Source organism: Phaethon aethereus (genome assembly GCF_964289735.1).
Source record: "Phaethon aethereus genome assembly, chromosome: 5".
NCBI classification, from domain to species: domain Eukaryota; kingdom Metazoa; phylum Chordata; class Aves; order Phaethontiformes; family Phaethontidae; genus Phaethon; species Phaethon aethereus.
The window spans coordinates 16,878,654-16,903,944 of NC_138579.1; the positions used below are offsets into that span (position 1 = coordinate 16,878,654).

The following is a 25,291-nucleotide window of genomic DNA, read 5'->3' on the forward strand; positions in this document are numbered from 1 at the left end:
TTTTCTCTTTCCCAAGATTTTCTTAATAAGTAGCATGCAATGGCCTTATACGGCTAATAACATACGTTTCAATAGCCTCTTCCTCCTCTAAATATTTAATATATTTAATGTCTTTTGTATTCATTTTCATATAACACTCTTTCCTGTGGTTGACCACAGCTGCAAAAGTTATTTTGATGTTTGCTTCTTCCTTAGGAATATTGACTAATCGCATTATGGTCACTTACACAGAATGGCTTTTCAACTATTAACTTTTCAGTGAGACCCTGTGTATTTACCTGAACCAAAGCAAAGGTTGCATCTTCTTCTGAGCTCCCGGACACATTTTTCCATGAAACTCTCTTTGACACAACCAAAAAACTTGGGCTGTTATGTTTGGTCCGTATGTAACGTTTGCTCAATCTACATGAGCAAGTTTCCTATTACCCTCACTGATCAGTGCATAGTTCAACAGTGTCATCCAGGTTATTTCTACACTTAATATTCCAAATACTTAGAAAAACAAGGTATCTTAGAAAATGAAGGGGAAAACGTCTTAAAGACTTTGAGTATCTAATTATAGTACTGTGAATTCCATAAAAATTCACCAGAAATTTCTTAGGTAAAATTTCTACTTAAGTTTATGGTAATACTGCAAAAGTTTTTTTCTGCAAAATCAGGTCCAACAAATGTATTCTGTTCAAAAGACAGAAGTCTTGGAGGATTTCAAAATAATTTTCTATGTTTCTATGCTTGTGTATTTCATTTACTACACAAGATAATTCAGGAAGACTTAGGAATTTCTACTTCAGTAAAATGTATAGTTTTTGAAAATTTAAAGATAGCTAAAAAAAAAAAAAGGAATCAAATCTCTTACCTTGATTAATTCTTGAAGAGTGTGCATAGATACATCTACTGCGAGTATATAGTGAGACCTTGGCCTGTGGTCTGCTACGTTCTGTAACACTCTGAAACATAGAAAGTACAGTCAGGGCTGGTAGAGAAGCATACTGGGCTTTGTTAAATGCATTTCAGAAACTTTCAAAAACTTATCCTGGGATGAGTACATGGGTGCTACCCAGTGTAGGGATGAGGTCAGGAGGGCCAAGGCATGGCTGGAGCTGAACTTGGCAAGGATGCAAAGAATAAGAAGGGCTTCTATAGTTCTGTCAGCCAGAAACGGAAGGTCAAAGAAAGCGTATCCCCCCTGATGAGCAAGACTGGCAAACTGGTAACAACGGATGAGGAGAGGCTGAGGTACTCAGCGACTTCTTTGCCTCAGTCTTCACTGGCAGTGTCTCTTTCCACACCTCTCGAGGGGATGGTCTGCAAGACAGGAACTGGAGGAGCAAAGTCCCTCCCACTGTAAGAGAAGATCAGGTTCTAGACCACCTGAGGAACCTGAACATGCACAAGTCTATAGGCCTTGATAAGATGCATCCCAGATCCCTGAGGGAATTGGCTGATGTAGTTGCCAAGCCACTCTCCATGATATTTGAAAAGTCCTGGCAGTCAGGTGAAATCCCTGGAGACTGCAGAAAGGGAAGTATTGCACCCGTTTTCATAAAGGGTCAAAAGGAGGACCCTGGGAACTACTGACCCTTCACCCTCACCTCTGTGCCTGGGAAGATCATGGAACAGATCCTCCCAGAAGCTATGCTAAGGCACAGGGAAGACAGGGAGGTGATTCCAGACAGCCAGCATGGCTTCACCAAGGGCAAGTCCTGCCTGACCGACCTAGTGGCCTTCTATGATGGAGTGACCACATCAGTGGACATGGGAAGAGCTACTGATGTCATCTACCTGGACTTCTGTAATGCCTTTGACATGGTCCCCCACAACATCCTTCTCTCTAAATTGGAGAGAGATGGATTTGATGGGTGGGCGGTTCAGTGGATGAGTAATTGGTCGGATGGTTGCATCCAGAGGTTAGTGGTCAATGACTCAATGTCCAGATGGAGATCAGTGATGAGTGGTGTCCCTCAGGGGTCCGTACTGGGACTAGTACTCTCTATTATCTCCATCAATGACATAGACAGTGGGATTGAGTGCACCCTCAGCAAGTCTGCAGATGATGCCAAGCTGAGTGGTGCGGTTGACATGCCTGAGGGATGGGATGCCATCCAGAGGGACCTGGACAAGCTCGAGGAATGGGCCCAGTCGAACCTTATGAGGTTCAACAAGGCCAAAGACAGGGATGAAGGGATGGAGAGCAGCCATGTTGAGAAGGACTTGGGGGCACTGGTGGATGAAAAGCTGGACATGAGCCAGCAATGTGTACTTGCAGCCCAGAAGGCCAACCATATCCTAGGCCGCATGCAAAGAAGCGTGGCCAGCAGGTTGAGGGAGGTGATTCTGCCCCTCTAGTCCACTCTTTTGAGACCCCGCCTGGAGTACTGCCTCCAGCTCTGGAGCCCTCAGCACAGGAAAGACATGGACTTCTTGGAGAGGGTCCAGAGGAGGGCCACCAAAATGATCAGAGGGATGGAACACCTCTCCTGTGAGGACAGGTTGAGAGAGTTGGGCTTGTTCAGCCTGGAGAAGAGAATGCTCTGGGGAGACCTTATTGCAGCCTTCCCGTACTGAAAGGGGGCTTCTAAGAAAGATGAGGACAGACTTTTAGCAGGGCCTGTTGTGATAGGACAAGGGGAAATGGTTTTAAACTAAAAGAGGGCAGATTTAAATTATATCTAAGGAAGAAATTTTTGACAATGAGGGTGGTGAGACCATGGCACAGGTTGTCCAGAGAGGTGGTAGATGCCCCATCCTTGGAACCATTCCAGGTCAGGTTGGACGGGACTCTGAGCAACCTGCTGTAGTTGAAGATGTCTCTGCTCATTGCAGGGATTTTGGATTAGATGGCCTTTAAAGGTCCCTTCAAACCCAAACTATTCTATGATTCTATGAAACAGTAGAAAGAGATTGTAAAATCTTGCAGAACTTTTCAGAGCGTGACATTTTCATATATACTTTCCTTAATAAAGAAGCACAGCTAGATATTTTATGTGGAAAGAAATTGAAAGGATTAAAAACAACACCTGTAGAAGATGTTAGCTTAGCCTGCTGTGGAGTCTACGATCCACTTCCAGTTCTGTGCAAGTTAACTGGTATCATATTCTAGATCGAGCATTGCTAGTAATTGCTTAAAAGCACAGCACCAGTGCAACAGTCAGATAAGGTTTCCAGAAGGTGTATCTAGTACTAAAGAAACAGAAGTGTCTGTTCAATTCAGTGAGAAGGGCCAAAGAGTGTTCTTAAACCCACCCACTCCAACTTAAAAGCCTCAGTACTCTCTAGTAGATTTGGATTTGTTATCTAGCTATGTATCAATTACTGTCCAGGATAAATTTCTTTACTTACGCTGCTAAATCAAGAACATGAATGGTTGGAATAAAATTGTTTCCATCTCCAAAAACAGGTATTGCAGGAGTCTCACTAAGCCAACCTATCTGAAAATACAAATGGAGAATGAACTGGGGAGGAAAAGTTTACTTTTAACTAGAGCTATAAAAGGGGAATTTGTTTACTAGGCAAATCTATATATTCAGGATTTCAAGTTCCATTTCTTGAATGATTAATGGAACTGCAGTAAAGGAAAAAACAATTCTTGAGAAATACTGACTGGCAGCCTACAAAAACAAAGACTTCTTTTTTTTTAAAGAATATTCTTTGATCTTGACAAATGTTTTGTATCCCAAATAAAAGAAATGTTTGGGAAAAAAAGAATGTAATTTTGAGAAGAAAGACTTTTTTCCTGATTCCATTGATACGACAGACATGTTCTCACTGTAGAGTACATATGGAGATACTCCTCAAAAACTATGGAAAAAACTAAAAAACATATAGAGACAAAAAAGTGGAAAGAACTTCCACTGTAGCTAAAACATTTCAAAGGGATCAAATAATCAGTTTTGTTTGCAAAAACATTAAGTTTATGATACCAAAGCTACTAAAAATGCATTCCATTTCTGGTTTACCCCTAGAAATTAAATGAACCTTCAAAAATAGCTGGATGCCTACCTTAAAAAAGTAGTGCAAGACTCCTTCCCCAGCTCCATATTGATGTCCTGAGGCAACAACATAAGTTGAAAATTTATGTTTGTTCTGTGAAGTAGAATCAACAAGAAAGTTTTTATAAAAATATGGTACTGCAAATGGGATACTGGTTTACCCTGAAACTTAAGTACTTATGTACTAAATATACAGAGTGTGTAAATTACATCACTTAAAATTTCTAGCTAGATCAATTGTTGCATATCCAGTAGTTTCATGAGTCATATTGCTTATATTTCCTTCAAAAAAAGCATTGCTCAATCAGAATTCACCTGTCTACATTTGAAATGAAATTCTAAAAAATTTTTAAGAACTAAAAAACTAAGAGTAATTTACGTAAATCAATGAACAGGATAACTCGTTTCAACTTTATATTTCGAAGAAAAATAACTCTGAAATTCATTGAATCTATTTTTTAATTGCATTATATTTGCATCTGACTGCCTAAACAAGTGGGAAATGCTGAATCAATGATTTTACAGGTGCTTTACTTTCATATTGATATACAATTTAAAAAAATAAAAATAAAAACTGTGAACCATATAAGTGTTTTCCTAACCACACATCACAATCAATCCATGTATTTTTTGCTGACCGTTATTGCATTATGTCATAAATTTGCCTGTCCTGGCTGCCTGCTTATGTAAAATGTTACTGTTTGGTTCAGTGTTGAGGGTGGTTATACAGAGAAAAAAAAAAAAAAGATTTTAAAATCATGTTAAGGAGAAAAACTTTCAAGAAAATCTTTTGAATTAGGACCAGTCGCTTTGAAATTTTTAAGGCAAAACAAAACTGTTAAATAATTCTCAGGTTGTAAAGATTCTAGACCTTATACATCTACATAACACTATGTAAAAGAACCTGCATTTGCCAGCAGAGGGAATAAATGCCCATATTTGGGATCTACTTTTTTTGGGAAAAAATGCATCTTTTGTTATCATCTTTATAATATTTCAGAAACATAAAACTAACAACACTGTTAGCCAATCTTTGATTATATAAGCACAGCAGCATGTAAAGGGAATAAAGTTATAACATTTGTGTATTGTATCTGTGTTTTTATCTATGTACTTACAAAATAAACTTCATAATAAAAACTGTATCAACTCAGTTGAATGCCACAGCTTGTTATTAATCACAAGAAACATTAAAATTAGAAGATATTACAGATAGCATAAGAGCTCCCACACTTAGGTTGCTTGAGTAGTACCATGATATAAACTGTTTGTATCCTAAGAGCAGTAGCTCCCAGGATTGGTCTAGACAGATTGCAAACATGCCCCAGGAGAAGACATGCTGTAATTTCCGCCTTCCAGCAGGAAAAACCTGCCTCTTGTGAAAGCACAGGAGGTGCTATTCCTAGTCTCCCTCAAGAATAGTGTAACGCATACAATTTTCTTCCATTTACCTTGCAGTAGCTTCTGCAGTAGGCACTTGTGGAGACAAACCAGTTTTGCACTGAGTGCTATACTTCACTGAAATACAAACCTCTGAAACAGGTTCAAGTCCTCTAAAAATATCTATTTAATGTTACAAGTTACATATATGAGATATACTTGAGATGACTTGGATATATTTAATTTAAAAAATAAGGCAATTATTAGGCAAGCACCAGTTACACACAGCATATTTAGTCACGGGTAAAGACCTTCAAGTTCCTGTGTAATATTCATTAAAGCCACTAGATGTCACATTCTAGCTATTAGAATCAGTTCTAGGCTCTGTTTTACGTTTGTTTGTTTGTTTCTAATAAAATGTTTGAAGTGGGAAACAGGTCTAAATTAATGGACTCAGGAACTGTGATGCCACTAAGAACAGAACTGGGAGATGAACAGCTCTTCTGTCTGTGATAGGCAGATGTTTCTCCAAGGACTCGGAATTTGGCAGGACCAAGACAGAGATTTCTCTCTGAGAAAAGCTACATAGCCCAAATGCCCTGCTGCAAAGGTAGAGGTAAAAAAAATGCTAGTGGTAAAAAGCAAACACTTCTAGCTTACAACTCTTGCTGAATTTTAAGCAAAATATAAGTGGGAGACACACTAACTCACGAGGCGTGAAATCTTGCTTTAAGCAACAGCAGCCATTAAATTGCACTCCGAACCATCAAGGCTAAAAAACCGTTCTACTTTTAGGTGCAAGATCTTCTCTACATGACTGACATGGCTGCTGAATCTCAGTATCTCTGGCTGAGCTTTTTGCCAGTGAGTGGTAACACTCATTTCTTTCACAGATGGCACATTCTCCAGATGCTGTTGAATTTAGAAATGAGTAAGAACTGTAATCTAGAAGTCTCCAGCCATCACAGGAAGCTAATGTTGATCTGATGGGAAGAACAGATGCTTTGGAGCCTTCCTGTTGCAAAGTGCTGACAGAAACAGGGGCAATGATACCTGCTGATGCTGCCCCTGGAGTTCTGGAGTGAAAGGGCTCCTTTTGAAAGTCTTACAAGAGGTATATATTAAAAATATTCAGGTTGCTTTTTCATGTACTGCTACGTATTGCTCCACTGTCTTCTCAACACACATTCAGTCCAGCAAACATTTAGCAGCTAATTATATTAATACCTTTGTTACATAGTGACTCAGTGCTTTGGGCTAGTCAGAAAAATTGAGTCAATAGTTCATCGGGGTGTTACTGGTGGCAGAAATTATTGCAGGGTTTGGTGGACAGTGTTTACAATCTTCACGTTTCTAACATAGCAAGTATGAAAGTTATTCTATAGTCTTGTCAATCCATGTTAGCACAGTAAAATTATGAACAATTTACCACTGATTTTTCAAGACATAACCCAAATTTTACTGGCATTCTGTACTATTAAACCCATGTTAGAACGGAATATAATTTCTAGTGCTATTTTCTCAGCAGGGCATAAGATGACAAGTGTATGCTCAAATCAGAGTAAAGGTTTTTTTCTCCCTATATAACTAGCCTGATAAATTTCTGCAATGGACACTAAATTATATTTTTTATGGGAAACTGCTGACACACAAAGAGAATGACCAAAGGACACCATCACACAGTGTATTTCATTGTCTTCCAGTTCTCTTTCTTAACCTCCACAGTACTTCATCTCTAATGACAACAGCTTCAATTTTCCTGAGTTGTGAAGCACAGTCTGAGTCACTGTTGGTATTTATTTAATAATAGATCTTAAATACAGAGAGAAGCATGGACTGTTCTCTAGTAAGATGAACAGTCTAATGAGGTTGAAACAAACAAAGCTGAAGGAAGTGATTTTAAAACACATATAAAGTGATAATATATACTCTAGTTATTCTAGGTCAGCTCTATGGCCATGATTTTAAAGTGAATTATAGGGTGGAATAAAAGTCAACAAGCTGTCTGCTCCAAGAGCACAAACTATCCAGGAACATGCTAGGTGTGGCCAGAACATCTTCTAAGTATTTAAATGAGACCTAACATTAACATAGCTTGCTAATATATAAGGATGCTGCTTTTCTTTAAAACTACATTAATGTCCCTTTCCTCTACATTCTTTCATCTTCAAGTCTTTCGCCACACAGGCTCCAGCTTTAATTCTCTCTCACACAACTGATGAAACAATGTATTTTTTTAATGAGATAAGCATGATTTACTCATTACCTAAGGAAAAAAAGACAGAATTTAGGATTTGTATTATGTAGACACTGATGTTTCAAAAGACATTATTATCTTCTCTATACTTGATATTTTATTAATAATTGATGTTATTCATATTTATCAAGAGAATAAGATACTCTTAAAATGTATTCAAACTGTTGGCAATTTCCATTACTAAGTTAATGCTCTAAGGAAGAAGACCAAACAACCTATTTTTGTAAAAAAGTTCTTTACATACAGTTTTCCCAAGTTTCAGAATGAGCTTTTCAGCATTTATGTGATCCATAAAGTTAGGATGAGATTTTCTTCTGCGATAATCTTCATCAGTAAAAGGAATCTCAGGATCTTCCTATGAAGGAAAAAATGTGACTCTTATGCATGTCTTAAAACAGAATAATTTTTAAAGGCCTAGATGGTTAAAACAAGTTCTTAAAACAATTTAAAAATCTCTTCTAACTTTGTTTTCATTTGATATTCTTAACGCTTCTGATTCTGATACTTGATGTTCAACATTTTGAAAATGTTGAGTTCAATTTCAGTTTTCACAGCAAAAGATTTTAAACTACTTTTTACATTTTAAAAAATGATTTTTTTTATAGATAGAATTACACATGCTTGAAAAAACTCTGAGAGCTGCTACAGATAACATTAACGTTCACAATTTCTGTTAAGACTAAATTTGAGAACTGCAATACCATACTACAAAGCATCGCACATGGTTCCTGACAATACTTAACATATATAGATATAAAGATGTATCTATTTATCTGTCTATACACTGATTTAAATATCTATTTCATTAAATATATAGTAAATATGTGACTTTTTATGACTGAAAGACAGTGTATATTGTGGTTAGCATAGGTCTTACCTGTTGTCCAAGCAGTCCCTAATGTCTGCCTGTGTCATTGTAGCTCAGTGATTAAACTTCTCTGTCCAGTGGAATAAATTTAACAATTTTGGCAGTAAGTAGTGGTTTAGGGTGAAAGGATCATGAGAAAAGACACATTTGCTGACACTAACTTTATTAGCCATTTTTGAAATATATACTGAAATACTTTAATTTAATTAATATTTTCCATTAAATGGAAATATTAAATTTAAAAATATGTTTTCATATTACTTACAGGGTCAGGAGGTTTGCTTTTTGCCCAGCTCATTATTGTTGAAATGAGGATGAATAACTTTGGTGTTGTAAAATGCTCTATTTCCATATGTAGGGCTGTTAAATGAAAGGATTTAATTTATTGTAAACTGTATTATTTCTTTTATATAAAGGTTCTTTATAGACATTTACACCATAATGTTCTATGGGATATGTGTTTTTAAGCAAATACAATTTGGGTTGGTATAAAATAAAGATAATAAATCAAGAAAGAAAACAAATAGACCAAGGATGGTAAGAAAAAATCACATAATTGTGGATCTACATAATCTCCATAGAGCTACATATCATAAGGGGAAAAAAAAAGAAACAATCTATACTAGGAAATGATTCATCTTTATTGACTGCTGAGATACTGAAAGAAACAAAAAGTATGGGTTTTTTCATGATTGAAACAGAAAATCTACAGAATTCAAGTAAAGCTTCCTCATTTACATTTAGAGCAAAATAATTAAATGTGCATTACGTTTTTTTAAATCCTCTAAAACGTATGATGTTATCCAAGTGCTTATACTATCAACAGGTAAGCAAGATTTAGTTTAACTATCATATAAAGCACAATATTGCACTATCACCATAAAAAGATTCCAGATGCCCATTAGAAATTTGGATATAACAATCAGAAAAGAGTTTCAGAAAGACTGTTAGCAGTGCTTTTTATTAACTTTTAAGTCAAAATTTATTTAAAATAATAGAAAATATTGAAACATTATTTGAATATCACAGGAGAAAATTTTCTACCCACCTCTCAATGCAAATAGATAAGAAGATGGTTTATAGTTATTTAGGGAAATAATTGCCTACACAGATACGTCGTTTGAAGTGGTGGATCACTCCATGACAGCTTCTCTAGCTTATGAATGCTAGAGTGCATTCCATGGTTCCTTGCTAATTAACAGAACAACTCATGCAGCATTTCTCCATCAAGGAACCCAGTTTTATATTACAGTAGACTATAAATCCCAGATAATTTCATTACACATTTATGGTAAATACCAGATAATTTAATTAACATTTATGGTAAATTTTGATGGCTGTATAGCAACCAATTTTCTGTTCATTTGCTAGCTATACGAACCAGAAGCAGCCCATGTTGCTTCCTCAATTTGATTTGCATCCTCGGTGATATTATATAAAACAATCTCACACTCAAGCAAGTGACTTAAGAGCTCTGTTCGAGAAGAGGCCTGGGGAAAAAAATAGTTAGAATCTGACATTTAAAAAATAATAATAATAAAATAAATTTTTTTTAAGCTTAACTTATTGATAGGATGTAGTTTTCTAACACTAGGATGTCAGAATAGTTCATAAGACTGATATCGAACTTTATGTCAGATACATGTAAGGTGATGAAATGTAAATTAAATGCTAAAACTTCTAATTTATGGTACACATTAATATAGTTCAAAACGGTACAATTTTTAGTAGTATTTTAGGATTCATATTTTCAGTGCAAATGTTATTATAAAAAAATTCTATGACTTTTACAGGTATTTTAAAAAAGGATCAGCTGGCAGAATGGAAAAGACATAAAAAAATGTCCATTTCCTTACAAAATAGCATTTTGTCATTTTTGTTAACTGGATATTGTTTGTATCACTTGAGCAAGTCCAACAAACGCTTTGGGCAAGAGCAGTGATTAAGATGAAATACTGCCAGCCATAATCTTCTGATTGACCAGCTCAGCTGTATAGACATTTAAATAAAAATTTTTACTGTTTGAAGAGATTCTGGATAATCAATTTCAGACAGAGGCAATTTTAGTTTCAGAAAACTAAATAAAGCAATAAGTAGTAATATTCTTAAAAGTAAGCAACCTTTACTTAACTAAACTCTGCAAATATCTTTATACAAAGATGCAGGTATTCATAACAATTAGCAGCTAGTGAAAGTTGTGATTTCAGTGTAGAATTAAGAAGGGGGACACTAACTTTGATCCCAGCTCCACTACCTTTAAAATGGTGACAAAAGACACAGAGGAGGCAAGAGAGATACTTGGGTTGTGTGTTTTCAGAGGAAAAGAAAGCAGACCTGTGGATCATCAGGATAGGTGAAGTCCTGTCAATAACTATTTAAAAAAAAAAAAATCTATTTTGAGTTTGAGTGCCTTCCTTTCACTGTTTGCTGTATCAGACCTAGCAGAGGGGAGACAACAGCATGCAGGAAGCAGAAAGAATAAAATATATGCAGCAACAACAAGAGGCCATTTTATTAATGCAGGTCATTTTACATGACTTGCAATATTTCTAATGTTGTTCAATGGCAACCTGAAATAAGACTCTTACTTACTGCATATGTTTCTTCTGCAAAATGTGGTTTAGTACTCTCTGGTTTAGAAAGGGTACCCACTATTTGGTAGACTCCCTCTTTTGGCCTACTCGAAACTTCAGCAGCTGAATTATTTTCATCTTCCTCCTCCTCATCTTCTCCTATGCTTTCAAGTGATGCCCCAACAACACATCTGGATAAATACTGCAATATACAAGACACACATTTATATGCAAATATATATCAAATCCTACACAACTTCTCAAGGTCTTGAGAAGACACCAACACTCTGTTGACTAGCCCTGAGCCTGTTGCAGGTAATGTGGCTCAGAAGGCAGCTTTCCATTGAACAGGAAAATGTTACTGACTCCTCAACCTCAGCTGTAATGTTTTGTCTTGACTTGTGTCCTATGCCTCAGAGTCGAAGGTGCTGATGAGTCCCTAGATGCCTCTTCTCTGCAACCTGGCACATCTCGGGTAGACGTTACCTCAGGGAGATGTTATTTCTCTCCACAGTCATCAGCTGTTGCCTGAGGTCTCCTGACCCGCTTTATCCACATCTCCTGCTCCTAACTCTCGTTTTTACTCCTTCCTATCTTAACCCCTTTTTGCCCCCAGTCCCACTCCTCAGCAGCTATTTTAGGTGACACCAGCTACCCGGCTGCCTTCCCGCCCGGCCGAACGCCCTGGAGGCCACCCACGCTACCGGCCGAGGGCCAGGTGGGCACTAGCCGCGACGGGCTGGGGCACGCGGGAGGGCGGCGGCGCCTCAGGCAGCGACCGCTGAGGAAGAAGCCGCGGCCGCTGGCAGTTGCGGGCCGGCCCGCGCCGTCACCTCGCCGATGCTGCGGCCGCAGTAGGAGTCGAGGTGGTTGAGGAAGACCAGCCGGCTCCGCGCCGGCCCCGCCGCCATCGCCACGGCCTGTGCCCGGGACGCGGCCCGTTGCTACGCGACGGCGCTGCCAACAGCGGCTGCGCAGTGAGTGCGGCAGGCGGGGCGGTGGGCGGGGCTTAAGACAGAGCAGGGCGGGGCGGCCCTCCCCGGCAGCGGGCGCGGGGGGTGAGTCTCAGGCGGCTCCTCTGGTAGGGACCATGGTCCATATAAACAGGCGTTTAGTCCTTACGTACGCTCTTTTTTTATACCAAATTCAGTCTCTTCTAGGACAAACAGGGATAGCGGCATTCAATAAATTAGGGACTTTATTCCTGACTTCTAGACGCCGAACAGGACAAAATGTATATAGTACTGTTGAGACAAAAATAGCTTTAATCAGGTTATTAGACATCCTTTCAGGCAGCCTTTGAGGTTTTCTAGGCAATTCATAGATGAACAAGCTACATTAGGCCAAGCAGCACTCGTTCAGGGGTTCAGGTAATGAAGACAACCGGCAGCCTAAGGCACGCCATTGAAATTCTCCCTTGCCAGTGCTTCGGAGAAGCTCCCTCCATACAGGCAGCAATACCTAAGCCCCGGGCCTGGAGAGCATTTCCTTCACACCCGTAAACCCAGACATAGTGGAATGACAACACTTTCCCTTCTTTGAGTTAACACTGCAGCGTGTTACCAGAAGCAAAAGTTTCTTCTGGTAACACCTACACAACACCCGTTCGAAAGTATATCTCAGCTTAGGTTTATAATAAGGACGCAAAATGACAAGTCATTTTAAAGATGTCCAAGAGAAAAAAATCCAAGCAATGTAACACTTTGGCATTTTCCCACTTGTATTTTGAACACTTCCTTTCCAAGTACCTCTTTACAACCACCTACCTTGTTTTTTGACAGCAAAGTTTCAGCAGATACAAGTTTTCACCCAAAGGTTTTCAAATACTTGCTAACTATTTGATATTTAAGATTTTTTTATGGGTACGACAACGTTGGTTGTTCACACCTTGCTTTCCCTTAGCTCTCCCCCGCAAGAAAACAACACCACACTGGTGCATTTATTTAATGCTTTAGTCATTGAAATTGAACAATTAGTTGCAAGGGAAAATATTCAAATACAAATTTGGTAAAATACATTCTCCTCACAGAGGACTAACCACGTGCCACAGACCTGTGTGCAAAAGAGAGCCTATGAGCAATTTTTAGAGCATGGAAGCATACCCTAGAGCAGAGGAAGTTTCAACCTAAAAAGATAATAAAACAAACACAAAATGAAGCTCTGGAGAACAGAAACACTAACCACAGTTGTCTTATCAGTCATAGTTGTACATCACTACCCCAAAGCTATTATAAAAGCTCTACTAGGCTTCTCCAATTAATATGACTAATCCTTAGCAGGTAGAAGTCAGTACAGCTCTACTGAAGTCACTGACATCTGTGACTTCATGAGAACTGATGGATCCCTTAAGCGTGGCTCCATAAAAGCTACTGCATGTACTCATCCAAAAGCATGGCAGAATAATGGCAGGATTCTTTAAATAAAGATGCACAAATACTGAACAATACAAGAATACAAAAAGTATGAATGCCACAGAATGTTAGTGCAACAGTACTAGTATTTCTAACCAACTATAATTTTTAAAAAGTCTACCATTCAGTACATACTTGAAAAGTTACAGCAGAACAATAGCTTTATAAAGATATTTGTACCAGTTTCTAAGTAGAAAATACAAGTTATATCTTCCAGTTCGTATTAGTCTTAGCAAATTTCACACAGCCTTTGGTTTCAAACCAATACAATGCAATTAACATTACAGTGCTTACTTAGTATTCATTAGGAGAGGATGCTGTACAACTCGGGGAGAAACGTGAAAAAAGGGAGTACCAAAGTACTGCATTATAGAAAGTAAAGGCTGGAACAAAAATACTCTTGGGTATATCCTGTACATCATGTAAACAACACATTCAGAGTAGTAAACAGGCTAAAATGTCTTCCAAGCCTCCCAAACAGTTACAATATAGCATACATATATATAGCATATATAACATAATTTTTAGGAAATGTAGCCCATTGCATCCTAATTCTGTGCTTAACTCATTTGCGATTCAGACAATACATTCATATATTAGCAGTACATCTCATTTAGTATTTGGGGTTTGCTGGTTGCCACAGACAAGGACAGATTGAATAATACTGAGCCTTGCTTTTAATTCAGATACTGTCACTACATAAGCAACGCTCAACTATTCAAGAACTATGTTTCTTGTTACCAAAGCTGAGAATTTTCTGATTTATATATAGCAAATCAAGGTAAAATTCTATTCTTTGCAGAACAGTAGTTTTCCCAATTATTTTTCATTAATTGGGTAGAACAAGTAGTTATCTTCTATTTTAAAAAGCAGATACGAAAATTACCAGTAAGCACACACAAAACAAATTACTATTTATATATATAACATTCAGTCCCTGTATATTTTTTTTAGGGTTTTGGACAGTAACACTTTGAAAAGAGACCAAGTGTTTTGGATGTTGTAAGAAGCTTGCTCACCTACAACTAAAAAGAAAACAAAAAAGATTATTAATTCTAGAATTTATCAAAATGGCTTTTAAAAGCATTGTGATATACACAAATTCACTGTAGCAATATGTTACGGAGTAGTACTAGCATAAATTAGATTTTAATGCAAGAAAAGAAATTTAAAATGTTTGTGATTATGCTCGTAAGAAAGATCTCAGTGCCTCATACTAAGAATTCCTTCTAGCATTAAATCTTCCTCACTTCTGGGTAAATCACGACTGACTATCTTTCTTCAATGCTTCTAGTCTTTGTAGTAGTGCATTTCCAAACACCTCTCGGTATGCAGGGCTGAGAGAGTCCAATAAGGAGTAGACAGTTTCATGGTATGGAGTTTGCAATCTGTCATCAGTCTGATCAAAATCATAAGCTACTACCTGCAACAAAGAAATCACTAGTTAAATTTCTGTGATTGGGAACACCTTGCAATAGGAAACAGGTATCACAACGTTTAACTTTGCCAGTCAGGGTAGTACAATAATGTGAGAACAAAAGATACTGGATTTAAATCACAATCTATGCTTTCTACTATTTGGCTTAGTGGTAATACAGTATTTAGACAGTTTCAATTGCTACTATTCTGAGTTTTGGACAAAAGGTAAAATCTATCATTATGACCTTTGAAAGGAAGTCTTAACATTTACGTGTTAGCACAAAAAAATACATATGGTGCAAAAAGGAGTTGTGTATATGCTGTATTACTGACTTATGTGGGTACCTGAGAATCCCAAAGACTGATATGCCTGTAACAAATTGCTGCTTCAATCTTCACAATTTTGTGTCTCAAACACCTATGTTTTTATCAACTTCCCTTCTTGCTTTGTTGGCATTAACTAAAGTTCCACTTTCTAGGAGAAAACATGTAAAACAGGCTTTCATAAAAGTACAAGAGGAATATGTATGCTGTTTTTGTGTCACTGAAGTATTTTTCTAAGGACCTTTTGAACACGATCATCGTTCAAAACAAAGAGGCATAAGAAATTACAAACAAATTAGTTTACCCTAAGTCCTGCTTCGGTGAGCTCCAGGCAGTATCTGTTCCTTTCCCTGGTTTCCACATTGATATATGCCACATCCTCTGCACAGGGAAGGGTTTTTGAGACAAACATGTTGCTGACAGCGAAGAGAACATCGTTCACAACAGCTTCGGCTTCCAGCCTCATATCTTTCACATCTGCTCCTTCGAAGTCTCTATAATCTGAATCCTCCTCAAACCCCGTATTACTGGGCAACTCCATAGGATTGCAATCAGTCTCCATTCTGCATAGACAAACACTTATTTTAGTTTTACCATACCGCTACACTCAATATATATTAACTATAAAACAACAGATATACCTTAAGCAATCATATTTAACATTGTCCAAAAAAAGGGAAATATGAGACCCAGTGACTTCCGTAACTCATGAAATGACAGTCCGGAGAACTCAAAACCAAGATGTTGTGAGCAACTGCTTAGGAAGATTATATTAGCACATAGAAGCAGTATCAGTATCACTGAAGTTGCTTCTTCTTACGCAAGTTAACTTGCATTCCGTTGTATAAGACTCTGTTATGATTCAGCAGTAATTAATTCTGCACTTTGCCGATCCAGAATGCAGTAGGAAGACAAGTCATGCTTTGTAAGCAGCTGTTACCAAAAAGGGACAGACTCTGCGGGAGTTACCGCAGCGGCTCCAGCATTTCCCTCTCAGGTGCCAGTGTCGCCATGAGGCCTCAGCTAACTCACACCCAGAGGGACACCTGCCCGAGGCCAGCAGGGAAAGCCCCCAAGGACGCTGCCCCGAGCGCTCGGGTAGCCGAGCGCTGCTGCCAGGAGGGAATGAGGGCTAGCATGAACCCATCTGCCACGCGCAAGACATCCATAGCACGAAAGCCCTCCCTTGGTAACAAACCCCACAAACTCCGAAGCAGCCGTAGGCAACAGGGGAGCCGGCTACCGAACTGCGCAACCTCCCCCTCGCCGCCAATCCCTCCGACTCACTGACAGCAAAACAGCCGCGAATCACACCGGCGCCGCCGCCCCCGGTAGCGCGGGCGGGAGCAGGGCGCCACCCCCACCGGCAGGGCCGCGCCCCGGAGCCCACCTACCAGCTCCGGCGGCGGGCGGGCGGCCGAGGTCCCGCCGCCCGACCCCAAACGGCTCCTGTCACAACGGCGCCCGTCGCTCCGTCCTGCCCTGCTGGCAGAGCGCTGCCCGCCCTGCTGCCTCCCCCGGGACCGTTCACTGGAGAGGCAGCCCCCGCCGGCACCCACCGCCTCGCCCCGGCGCCGCCCAGCAGCGGAGGCCCCTTCGGCGCGACACCGCCCCCTCACGAGCCTCTTGCGGCCACTTCCGCCCCCGCCTCCTGCGCTCGGTGACGCCACTTCCGCGCGGACGTCACGGTGCCGGTGACGGCGTTCGGCGGAGAGGAAGGAGACAAACAGCCCGGATTGGCTTGGCCGCCCTCGCCGGCGGCGGAGAGCTGACGCGGGGGGTGGAATCTGCCCGCCCGCCGGGCCTCTTCCCCCGCTCCGCGCACCGTTCTGCTGCGTAGTGTGGTTGCGGCGGCTCCCTCCGCGCTCGCGGGCCGCTGAGAAGATGGCGGCGACGGTGTCCGAGTGAGGATGGAGCTACCTGTCAGCGCCTCTTCGCCCTGAGGGGAGGCAGTGCCGCCCCGCCGGCGCTGTGAGGGGCGGCGGGGGCGCCGATTGGCAGCAGTAGCCCGCGCTGAGGGGGGAGGCTGGGCCCGGCGGCTCCCGCTCACCTCCCTCTCTCTGCCCGCCGGAGGGGCCAACCCCGGCCCGCCGCCCGGCCCCGGCCCGCCGCCTGGCCCCGCGGCCTCCGGCGCGCAGGCGTCATGCCGTGGCCTTTCTCGGAGTCCATCAAGAAGAGGGCCTGCAGGTACCTGCTGCAGAGGTACCTGGGCCACTTCTTGCAGGAGAAGCTCAGCCTGGAGCAGCTCAGCCTGGATCTCTACCAGGGCACCGGCTCCTTGACGCAGGTCCCTCTGGATAAGTGGGTAAGAGATGTCGGCGCTTCACTTCACCCCCTCAGTTCCTGCTGCGGCTGAGGGACCAGATGATTCTCTGCCTCCGGCAGTCTCCCACTTTATTTTCAGTACCCAGCCTCCTTTATGTAAAAAGTTACAGCCATAATTAACATTTCATCCAGGGAACTCTTCTCTGTTATGCTAACACTTAAGGAAAAAAAAAAAAAAGAAAATCTGGGTATTTATTACAGCTATGTTTTTCTAGCCACACTTTGGTTTTGTTATATTTAATTATGAGAAGAGAAACAAAAAATAAAAGGTGCTGATACTTCAGGGAGAAGGAGCTAATGTAGCCCAAACTACTAGAAATTTCTGCTGTAGTTACTGAGGACTGTGTTTACTCACTGCTAGTAGAGAGATTATAAAAACCTGAAGTAATTCCTGTTCTGTCTGTGCTTTGTCTTCACCTTGCAGGCATCTTGGTTCTTATTGACAGTGTTATGCTGGGCTTAGTCCATGTAGAGCTCTAAAAATTGTCCCATAGTCTTGCAATGGTGAAAGTACTTGTTGACGAATGGAAAGCTGGAGTTTGCTTAACAGGTGTGCTGTCACACTTTGAACCAACTGAAGCTTTTTTTCAGTTGTGGCATGTATGTTTTTAGAGATAGATATATATATAGACGTATGTATGTGTCTGCACACACATATGTATGTATACTTCCAGCCTGCTGCAGTAATCCAAAGATCTGTGTTTGTGTTTGTAATATTTTATAAAGTTTCTTGGGTTAATTACCAATGTTACTGAATTCTACCTGCTAGTCAAGTGACTGTCATAGGGAGCCTTAAGCACTGCTGTGCGTCAGTCATTGGCTTCGAGGTTAGCACAGATGATGAACTAGGTAACACAGGCTTATTGCTTTACAAAGTACTTTCAAAACACGTTTTTACTATATTATGTTCTGTTTTTAGGCCATGTTGGGTACATTTTAAAATACTTGTGAATATGTGAAGTTTTCAAATAATGCTTTTCCAGTTGTTTGTGTGAAAATATGTTTGAAAGTGGCAGGAGACAGACTTTTGCAGAAATGCTCAATATTACCAGTGTTTTAGTGTGGGGTTTTTTTGTTGCTTGCTTGTTTGTTTTCTTTTCTTTTCTGGCTGTGTCTACAGCTTTTCTCTGGCAGGCAGCAAGGCTGTCTCGCTTTAATTGAATTATTATGCCCCCTAGTGGGTATCACAGGACTCTTTGCTAGTCAAAGTGGCATTTAAAATGTAAATACTTTGAAACAGCAGCAGTTACGGACCAGTACTAAATGAACAGTTAATTTTGTTTACGCAGTGATTAAATGTATATACAATAATGCTTAGGTTATCTCCCCCATTTGTAGATCAGCATTTTTGGTTTTGGCTTGTAAACAATGACATGTTTGAGGTTCTCTGCACGTGACTTTCTGATGTATGACAGATTGCAAAAGCAGATGTCGCGGAAGTATTACAGCTCTTTTTTTTTTTTTTTTTTTTCTTTTCCCCTAGTCATTGTAAGCTTGTTCTCTATGAATCACCAGGATGACTGTATTTTTATGTATTATCTTACACAGTTTTATGGATACTTCTGTTCATTTTAACATTGTAGATATTTTAGACAACATTGTATGTGTTATTATAGAGATATGTAGGAATACCTGGGGCTATTAGTGTAACCCCTTTGCCTCTTGGGACCTAGGCTGTTTAGAAAAATCAAAATGTAATCCATGATGTTTGTGGTTGAATTTTAATATACATCAAATAGTACTTTTCCTACTAGTATTACTGTGATTTCCAGATGGAGCTTTTCAGTCAATAATGTGGGAGCAAGTCCTGATGTGAAGACTGTATTTCAATTTTAAGATTTCGCTTGGAATGCTCTAATTGCTGCTTTCTAGGAACAACTGGCTTGTTTGTGAAGTAATTTAGCTATAAGAATACCTGAATTTTTTTGCTTTTAGATAGTCAACTTCTATTTCAAAATAATAAGAAATGTACTAAAGCACATTAATTTTTATCGCCATGTACATTGGTAGCAAAAAGACATCTGAGACAAATTCATTCAAAATATGTTAACTAGCTTACTTCATGCTATAGCAAATGATTTTGTAAAGGTTTAAGTAATTTAAGTGAATCTGTGATATTTTCAAATGTAGTTTTTATGCCACATAATTATTTTTGCCTTATCTTATGCTATTAGCACATTTATAATTCTTATAATTAGTTCAAAATAAAGTTTTAATATCACTGAATCATAGTTGATTATTTGATTCTTAAATAATTTCTCAATAGAACTGTTTCAGGTTCTGTCTTTTTCTGCTGCTTGAGTGGACTTTGGAACAGAAACTAGAAAAGCTGAACATGCAAGCAAACAAAATAGTAAAAGCAAAGTTATTAAGAGCATAAGCAGAGCAACAGTTTAGCATGATGGGAAGGTTGTACCTGGAGACATAAGAATGAAAAATGTCATCTTCTGAAAACTTCTTTTGTTAATTTTTATTTTTAAATTATTTTATATAATTAGGACAATATTTTAAATATAACTAAAATGGAAATCTGCTTTTAAACCCATATTTTTAATAAAACTTTTTATGTTGAATTTATGCATTTTGTCAGGTAAAGTCAGTGGCCCTGTTCAGCATAGGAAGGTCAAAACTACACTTTTTTGCCAGTTGAAGAATATGTCTCTTAGTATTACAACTACAGGCTTTAGTAGGGTCTTGTGTATATTAGAAGTTGCACTCGCTGAATTCGGTATGTGATTTAGATTGTTTTTTATTTTATTTAAGCAGCCTAGATAGTTCTTGTTCAGTAATTTAAGTTTTAACTAAATCTTTGAATTGAGGCACAAACAGGGATTTACATTTTTTTAAAACATAAATGCGAAGAATATGTTTCCTTTCTATGGATGTAATGAAAGCTATATAGTGCAACAAGTGAGTCTTCTTCTGAAGATTGTGGAAAACTTAAAATTCCGAAGTGAGTTCTTCAGAGCTGGTGTTCTATTTTTCTCATCAGTTTCACTTACTCTGTATGATACTGAGGGCAACTTGGTTGTAGTTTTGTTTATAATGTCACATAAAGGATTGGATTAACGGAACAGTAGCCATAGAGTATTGGTCTGTCCACTGAGCCTTGATTTTTAAATTAGTGCTGAGCATTGATCACATTAAAATATGATCTAGAAATGGCAAGTATGTTATACAGCAAGAGATGATTATTTGGTTCTATTGTTCCAGTGTTACACAGAAATGTAAAATGAACATTACATTGAAATTACATGCTAGTGAAATACTCTCACCACAGAAACCAGATACTTTTTGCATTTTTACTATCAGCCTGTTTTCAGCTTTCTTGAAGTATTGCTGGAGAAAGAATAGATGAACTTGTGTGAGTACTGCAGTATTTATAACAGTAAGATAGCAGAATTTTTTTGGTATAGTGCAAAAAAGGCAGGTTATACAGCTACCACAGAGAAATCTATTATGCTGAAAGCTAAGTAATTAATGCTGAACAAATCATGATGGAATCAAAATACTCGAAAGTGGCCAGTTTATTGTCTTTCTGAGTATAATTCATTTTCTGTTAGCCTCAATATGTTTTGTTTGTTATATGCAAAATTATGGATGTGATTTTAAAAAGAATTATTATTATTTTTGTTTTTGTGTTACTCTCTTCTAGTGTCTTAACGAGATTCTGGAGTCTGCAGATGCGCCTCTGGAAGTCACAGACGGATTTATCCAATCCATTTCTTTATCTGTTCCATGGGGGTCATTGCTACAGGATAACTGTGCATTAGAAGTAAAAGGATTAGAGATGGTCTTCAGGCCAAGACCAAGGCTTGGTAGGATTTTTTTTTTTTTTCCAAAAAGGAGATTTTTTTACAGTTTTTCAGAGACAAAAGGCTACATTTGCTTTATTCAGTTCTTTACCTTATTTAAAGTGACATTTAATTTACGTACACTAATGATAGAGAATGTAATAAAAAAAGAAACTATCAGGTGTTCATTAATTGGTTGTGAAGGGTTTCTAAGTTGGTTGTTGTTCTGTTAAATAACTTAAAATTTTTTTAATGTTCCTACTGTTGTATCTCTTCTACCAAACTGTTTCAGGCATATTGAAATTAAATTTACTTACTATGTGTGGAAAGGAGTTTTTGTTAGCTAGGGTTTTTGGATGTTGTATGCCAAGTGCTGTTAGTCAGCATTAGTAGCTGACTATTAGGTGGCAGTAGGATAACACAATAGTGTAAGACTATGGGGGCGGGTGTTACACTGAGGTTCTGGATTTCTTTGGTAGCTTTAGGGTAAAAGATATATCTTGGGTATTTAGAGAATAACTAACACATTTTAATTGCTGTCACAGGCTGAAATAATGACTTAAGTACTCTAAGTACTTACTACCTTTGATTATAATGCTGAGAGGATTGTCTGAGCTCTTCTAGCTTGTCTGTATCCACATGAATCTATCTGATCTAGTTTAGACTGTCCCAGTGATAAATTTTCCCTAACTATCAAACCTCCATAAAGTCTGTTAAGATGGGTTGTTATAGCGTGTGTGGGACATTTAGTGCATTTTTAGTGTGTGGAAAATTTTGATTAAATGTCTGAAGGATTTTAATTTGTTTTCCTTTTTATAGTGTAGAGAAGGAGGAAGAAAATATTTCTTTAAATGCATCATGAAGAAGAGAAAAAAAGGCTTAAACTATTTTCCATCTTTTGCAAGTTACATTAAGTAACTTGCTTATCTATACTCTGTATTTCATTCTTACTTGTTTAACTGGAACTGAATTTTGAGCTAGCTTACTTTCTGAAGTAAGATTATTGCTTTGAAAGAACAGTAGTATTAGGAGGAAGCTTTATTTATTCAGTTGCATCCATTTAGTTCTCTTTGATGCACAGTGCTTTATAATACAGTAGAGAAAAAACCCACGATGCTGGTTTTATCACACTTCTATAGCCACATGCATGTTTCCAGACCTGAATGCTAAACTGGAATGTTTTGCCTGTTTAACATGTTTGTATTTGTGCTAGTTTTACTTTTGTTTGCCTATACTTGAGTGCTGCAGTTAAATTTGATTAACTTTTCCAATCTAGTTTTATAGTATTTGCTCACAATGGGCTTGTCATTAGCTGATAGGAATGCACTGTCAATTAAGGTAATCTGGCAGCTAAATTGCAGCTTAATATGTGCTGTGCTCTTGGATTTTATTATGTTCTACTTATGTCAGGTCTTGTGCTAGACATTTAAAACGTGTTCTCATCTGCTAAGATAACATCGTAAACATTGTTTAGTCTTTCCCCATCTAGGATATATTTCGAATGCAATAAGAAACCTTAAAATAATGAAAAAAAAAAAAGAGGTTTGTTTTTTTACTTCATTTTGCTGATTATGCCTGCAAAATCATACCAGTATAATAAAAGTATTTCAGAAATTATTCACTTAAACCGGTGCTGAAGATTGGTTACACTAAATCCCCGCTTCATCTTGTTTATATTGAATTTTCAAATAACAGAATCTTACCAATGCAATCTAAATAGATTAAAGTAATTTTGAAGTAGTAAAGTGTATAAAGAGAGATTGTAAGTAAATTTGTTAAGTATGACTTCTTACTAAGCTGTTGAAACTCTTTTCTGGATGTGCCAAATGTATTATTTTGTGTTTTATTAATGTTTCAATATGTTCAGTCAAATTTATTAAGACTTCTCTTACTCCACAGCATCTGGGTCTGAGCCTATGTATTGGTCAAGTTTTATGACCAGTAGTATGCAGCTTGCAAAAGAGTGTCTTAGCCAAAAATTGACAGATGAACAAGGAGAAGGGTCCCAGCCTTTTGAAGGACTTGAGAAATTTGCAGAAACTATTGAAACAGGTACGAACTAATCATTGCAATCTGAATTAACATCTGAGACGAAATCGGTTTATGTTGTGTCTCAGTTTTACAAAACTCTCCAGCTCTCCCAACTCTCTCAGCCTGTTCTCAGAGGAGAGGTGTTCCATCTCTCTGAAGTATAGAAGTATTCAGCCAAAGTATCACGGTGCCATAGCAATGTTCAGGACTTCAGACATGGTGCACAATGAAGCAGGTACTTTCTTTAAGGATCATCCACACTGAGCCATAGAACAACTTGGTTTGAGTTGTCACTTGCTCAAATACCCATGCATTAAAGGTCCATTGCATGGTATGGATGTACATATTGGACATTTAATAGGTTTACGTTGTCACTTTATGTCTTGTTATATTATTAAACTCAATTGATTATTTCCACTGAAATAAATATTGAGAACTTAAACAGAATGAAAGACTATTTTAAATTGGTTGTAAAAGTCATTGTTGAGTAGCTTTACTTAAATGCTTGTATGGTATCTTTTTGTTTTCTCATTTAAGTTCTAAGAAGAGTGAAAGTTACCTTTTTAGATACTGTTTTGCGAATAGAACATGTGCCGGAAAACTCTAAAAGTGGAACTGCACTTGAAATTAGAATCGAAAGGTAAAATTTTTTTTTTAAATCTATATTTTTTTTCCTAAGGCACTTTTTGCCATTTCCTTTACAGTATATTTTACCCATGCACACACATTCTTAGTATACAGTTAGACACTAGCTCTTGAGCCCTCTTTTATAATGTCAGTAAGCATTTTCTCCATTCAACTTCCACTTAACATGTTTAAGCTAAAGATGTCTAACCATCAAATTAGAGTTCGGGATTTTCCAAAGACAAGTTAATGACCACTTCCACAATTAATGAATAGCATTTCTCAGATGTTCAATAGTCAATGCATATTGCTGGCAAATGAGGCCATCTCTTCAATATACAAAAGGAACGGACCCTTTTGAGTAAGACAGTCCAAGTATTTTCAGAAAGAAGGATGCAGTCCTGGAAAAAAAAAAACCTCAAAGATTTTAGGTCCTCTGTAAGCTTTCGGAAGCCCACATATATTTTGTAATTACTTCGAACATGAATACTGTACATGTTCTTAAAATATTTTTTTTTACCTATGGATAGTGTAATCATACTTTCTTGCAAAGTATTGAAATCATTGCCAAATAAAACTGATTGTTTCTGAGAAATGCTAATGAAATATATTTGGTTTTAAACATTTATAAACTTCAGGTGGTTATGTTCAGGAGAAATGTCAGTAAAACTGTAATTATTAGGGAAGTCCATTCCCAAAACAAACATCCTTTTTGGTACTTTAAAAGCTATACTGAAACAAACTGTTAGATAGCATGTTGTTTTGATGTTTGATACATTTTATTTATGGAAAGGTAGATGCATTTTTCCACTGTAAATTCTATTATGTGGAGACTTGCATCTTCTGAAGAGTTCATTGTTTATGCTGTGTCACAGTATTGTAATGTAAGAAAATTAATTTTACAGGATTGGAGCCTATTGTCTCAATTTTCAACTTACATTTTGACAGAATTACTTTCAAGTAGTACTTTCAGACAGCAGAAAGATATTAGATGGCAGATTTAAAAAAAAAAAACACCCCCCCCCATTCTGAAGCAAGAATTGTTGTGTCCCAGTGGAAACATATGTATAGAAGTGTTGGGCAGACCCCTTAATTTGTGGTCAGATTAGACATAAGTACTAGGATAATACGCTATGATGTGTTCGCACTGGAAGCATGTCACAATTGTCTTGTCGTGTCCTGTAGAAAATTTAAGATTTCCACCCATTCCCAGAGAGTGGTGGTTTCTCCTTTCACCACAGTCAATGGCATTGTAAATAGTATGAAGAGGGAGAGCGTATACAGAGTTAGAGGCTA

At 38.3% G+C, this 25,291-nt stretch overlaps 3 protein-coding genes across 3 annotated transcripts in view; 1 reads left to right on the forward strand and 2 right to left on the reverse strand.

The window, feature by feature from the left end:
• AK7 (adenylate kinase 7) overlaps positions 1-11,978 on the reverse strand; it is a gene marked incomplete at both ends in the record, with an annotated part of 29,126 nt that extends 17,148 nt beyond the window's left edge. Inside the window, 8 exons of the mRNA XM_082000081.1 lie at positions 857-947; positions 3,340-3,428; positions 4,000-4,083; positions 7,871-7,981; positions 8,760-8,854; positions 9,876-9,984; positions 11,087-11,269; positions 11,901-11,978. Coding sequence (XP_081856207.1) covers positions 857-947; positions 3,340-3,428; positions 4,000-4,083; positions 7,871-7,981; positions 8,760-8,854; positions 9,876-9,984; positions 11,087-11,269; positions 11,901-11,978 — 840 coding nt within the window. The remainder of the gene's footprint in view (positions 1-856; positions 948-3,339; positions 3,429-3,999; positions 4,084-7,870; positions 7,982-8,759; positions 8,855-9,875; positions 9,985-11,086; positions 11,270-11,900) is intronic.
• A 2,761-nt stretch (positions 11,979-14,739) lies between these two features.
• On the reverse strand, positions 14,740-15,783 carry GSKIP (GSK3B interacting protein; the record flags this gene model as incomplete). The annotated part of the gene is made up of 2 exons (XM_082000269.1): positions 14,740-14,901; positions 15,526-15,783. The coding sequence occupies 2 exons, from the start codon at positions 15,781-15,783 to the stop codon at positions 14,740-14,742; spliced, it is 420 nt and encodes a 139-aa protein (XP_081856395.1).
• Positions 15,784-17,364: 1,581 nt separating this feature from the next.
• The window catches only part of ATG2B (autophagy related 2B), a gene marked incomplete at both ends in the record, with an annotated part of 46,504 nt that continues 38,577 nt past the window's right edge, over positions 17,365-25,291 (forward strand). The window contains 4 exons of the mRNA XM_082000806.1: positions 17,365-17,526; positions 21,202-21,364; positions 23,240-23,392; positions 23,909-24,011. Coding sequence (XP_081856932.1) covers positions 17,365-17,526; positions 21,202-21,364; positions 23,240-23,392; positions 23,909-24,011 — 581 coding nt within the window. The remainder of the gene's footprint in view (positions 17,527-21,201; positions 21,365-23,239; positions 23,393-23,908; positions 24,012-25,291) is intronic.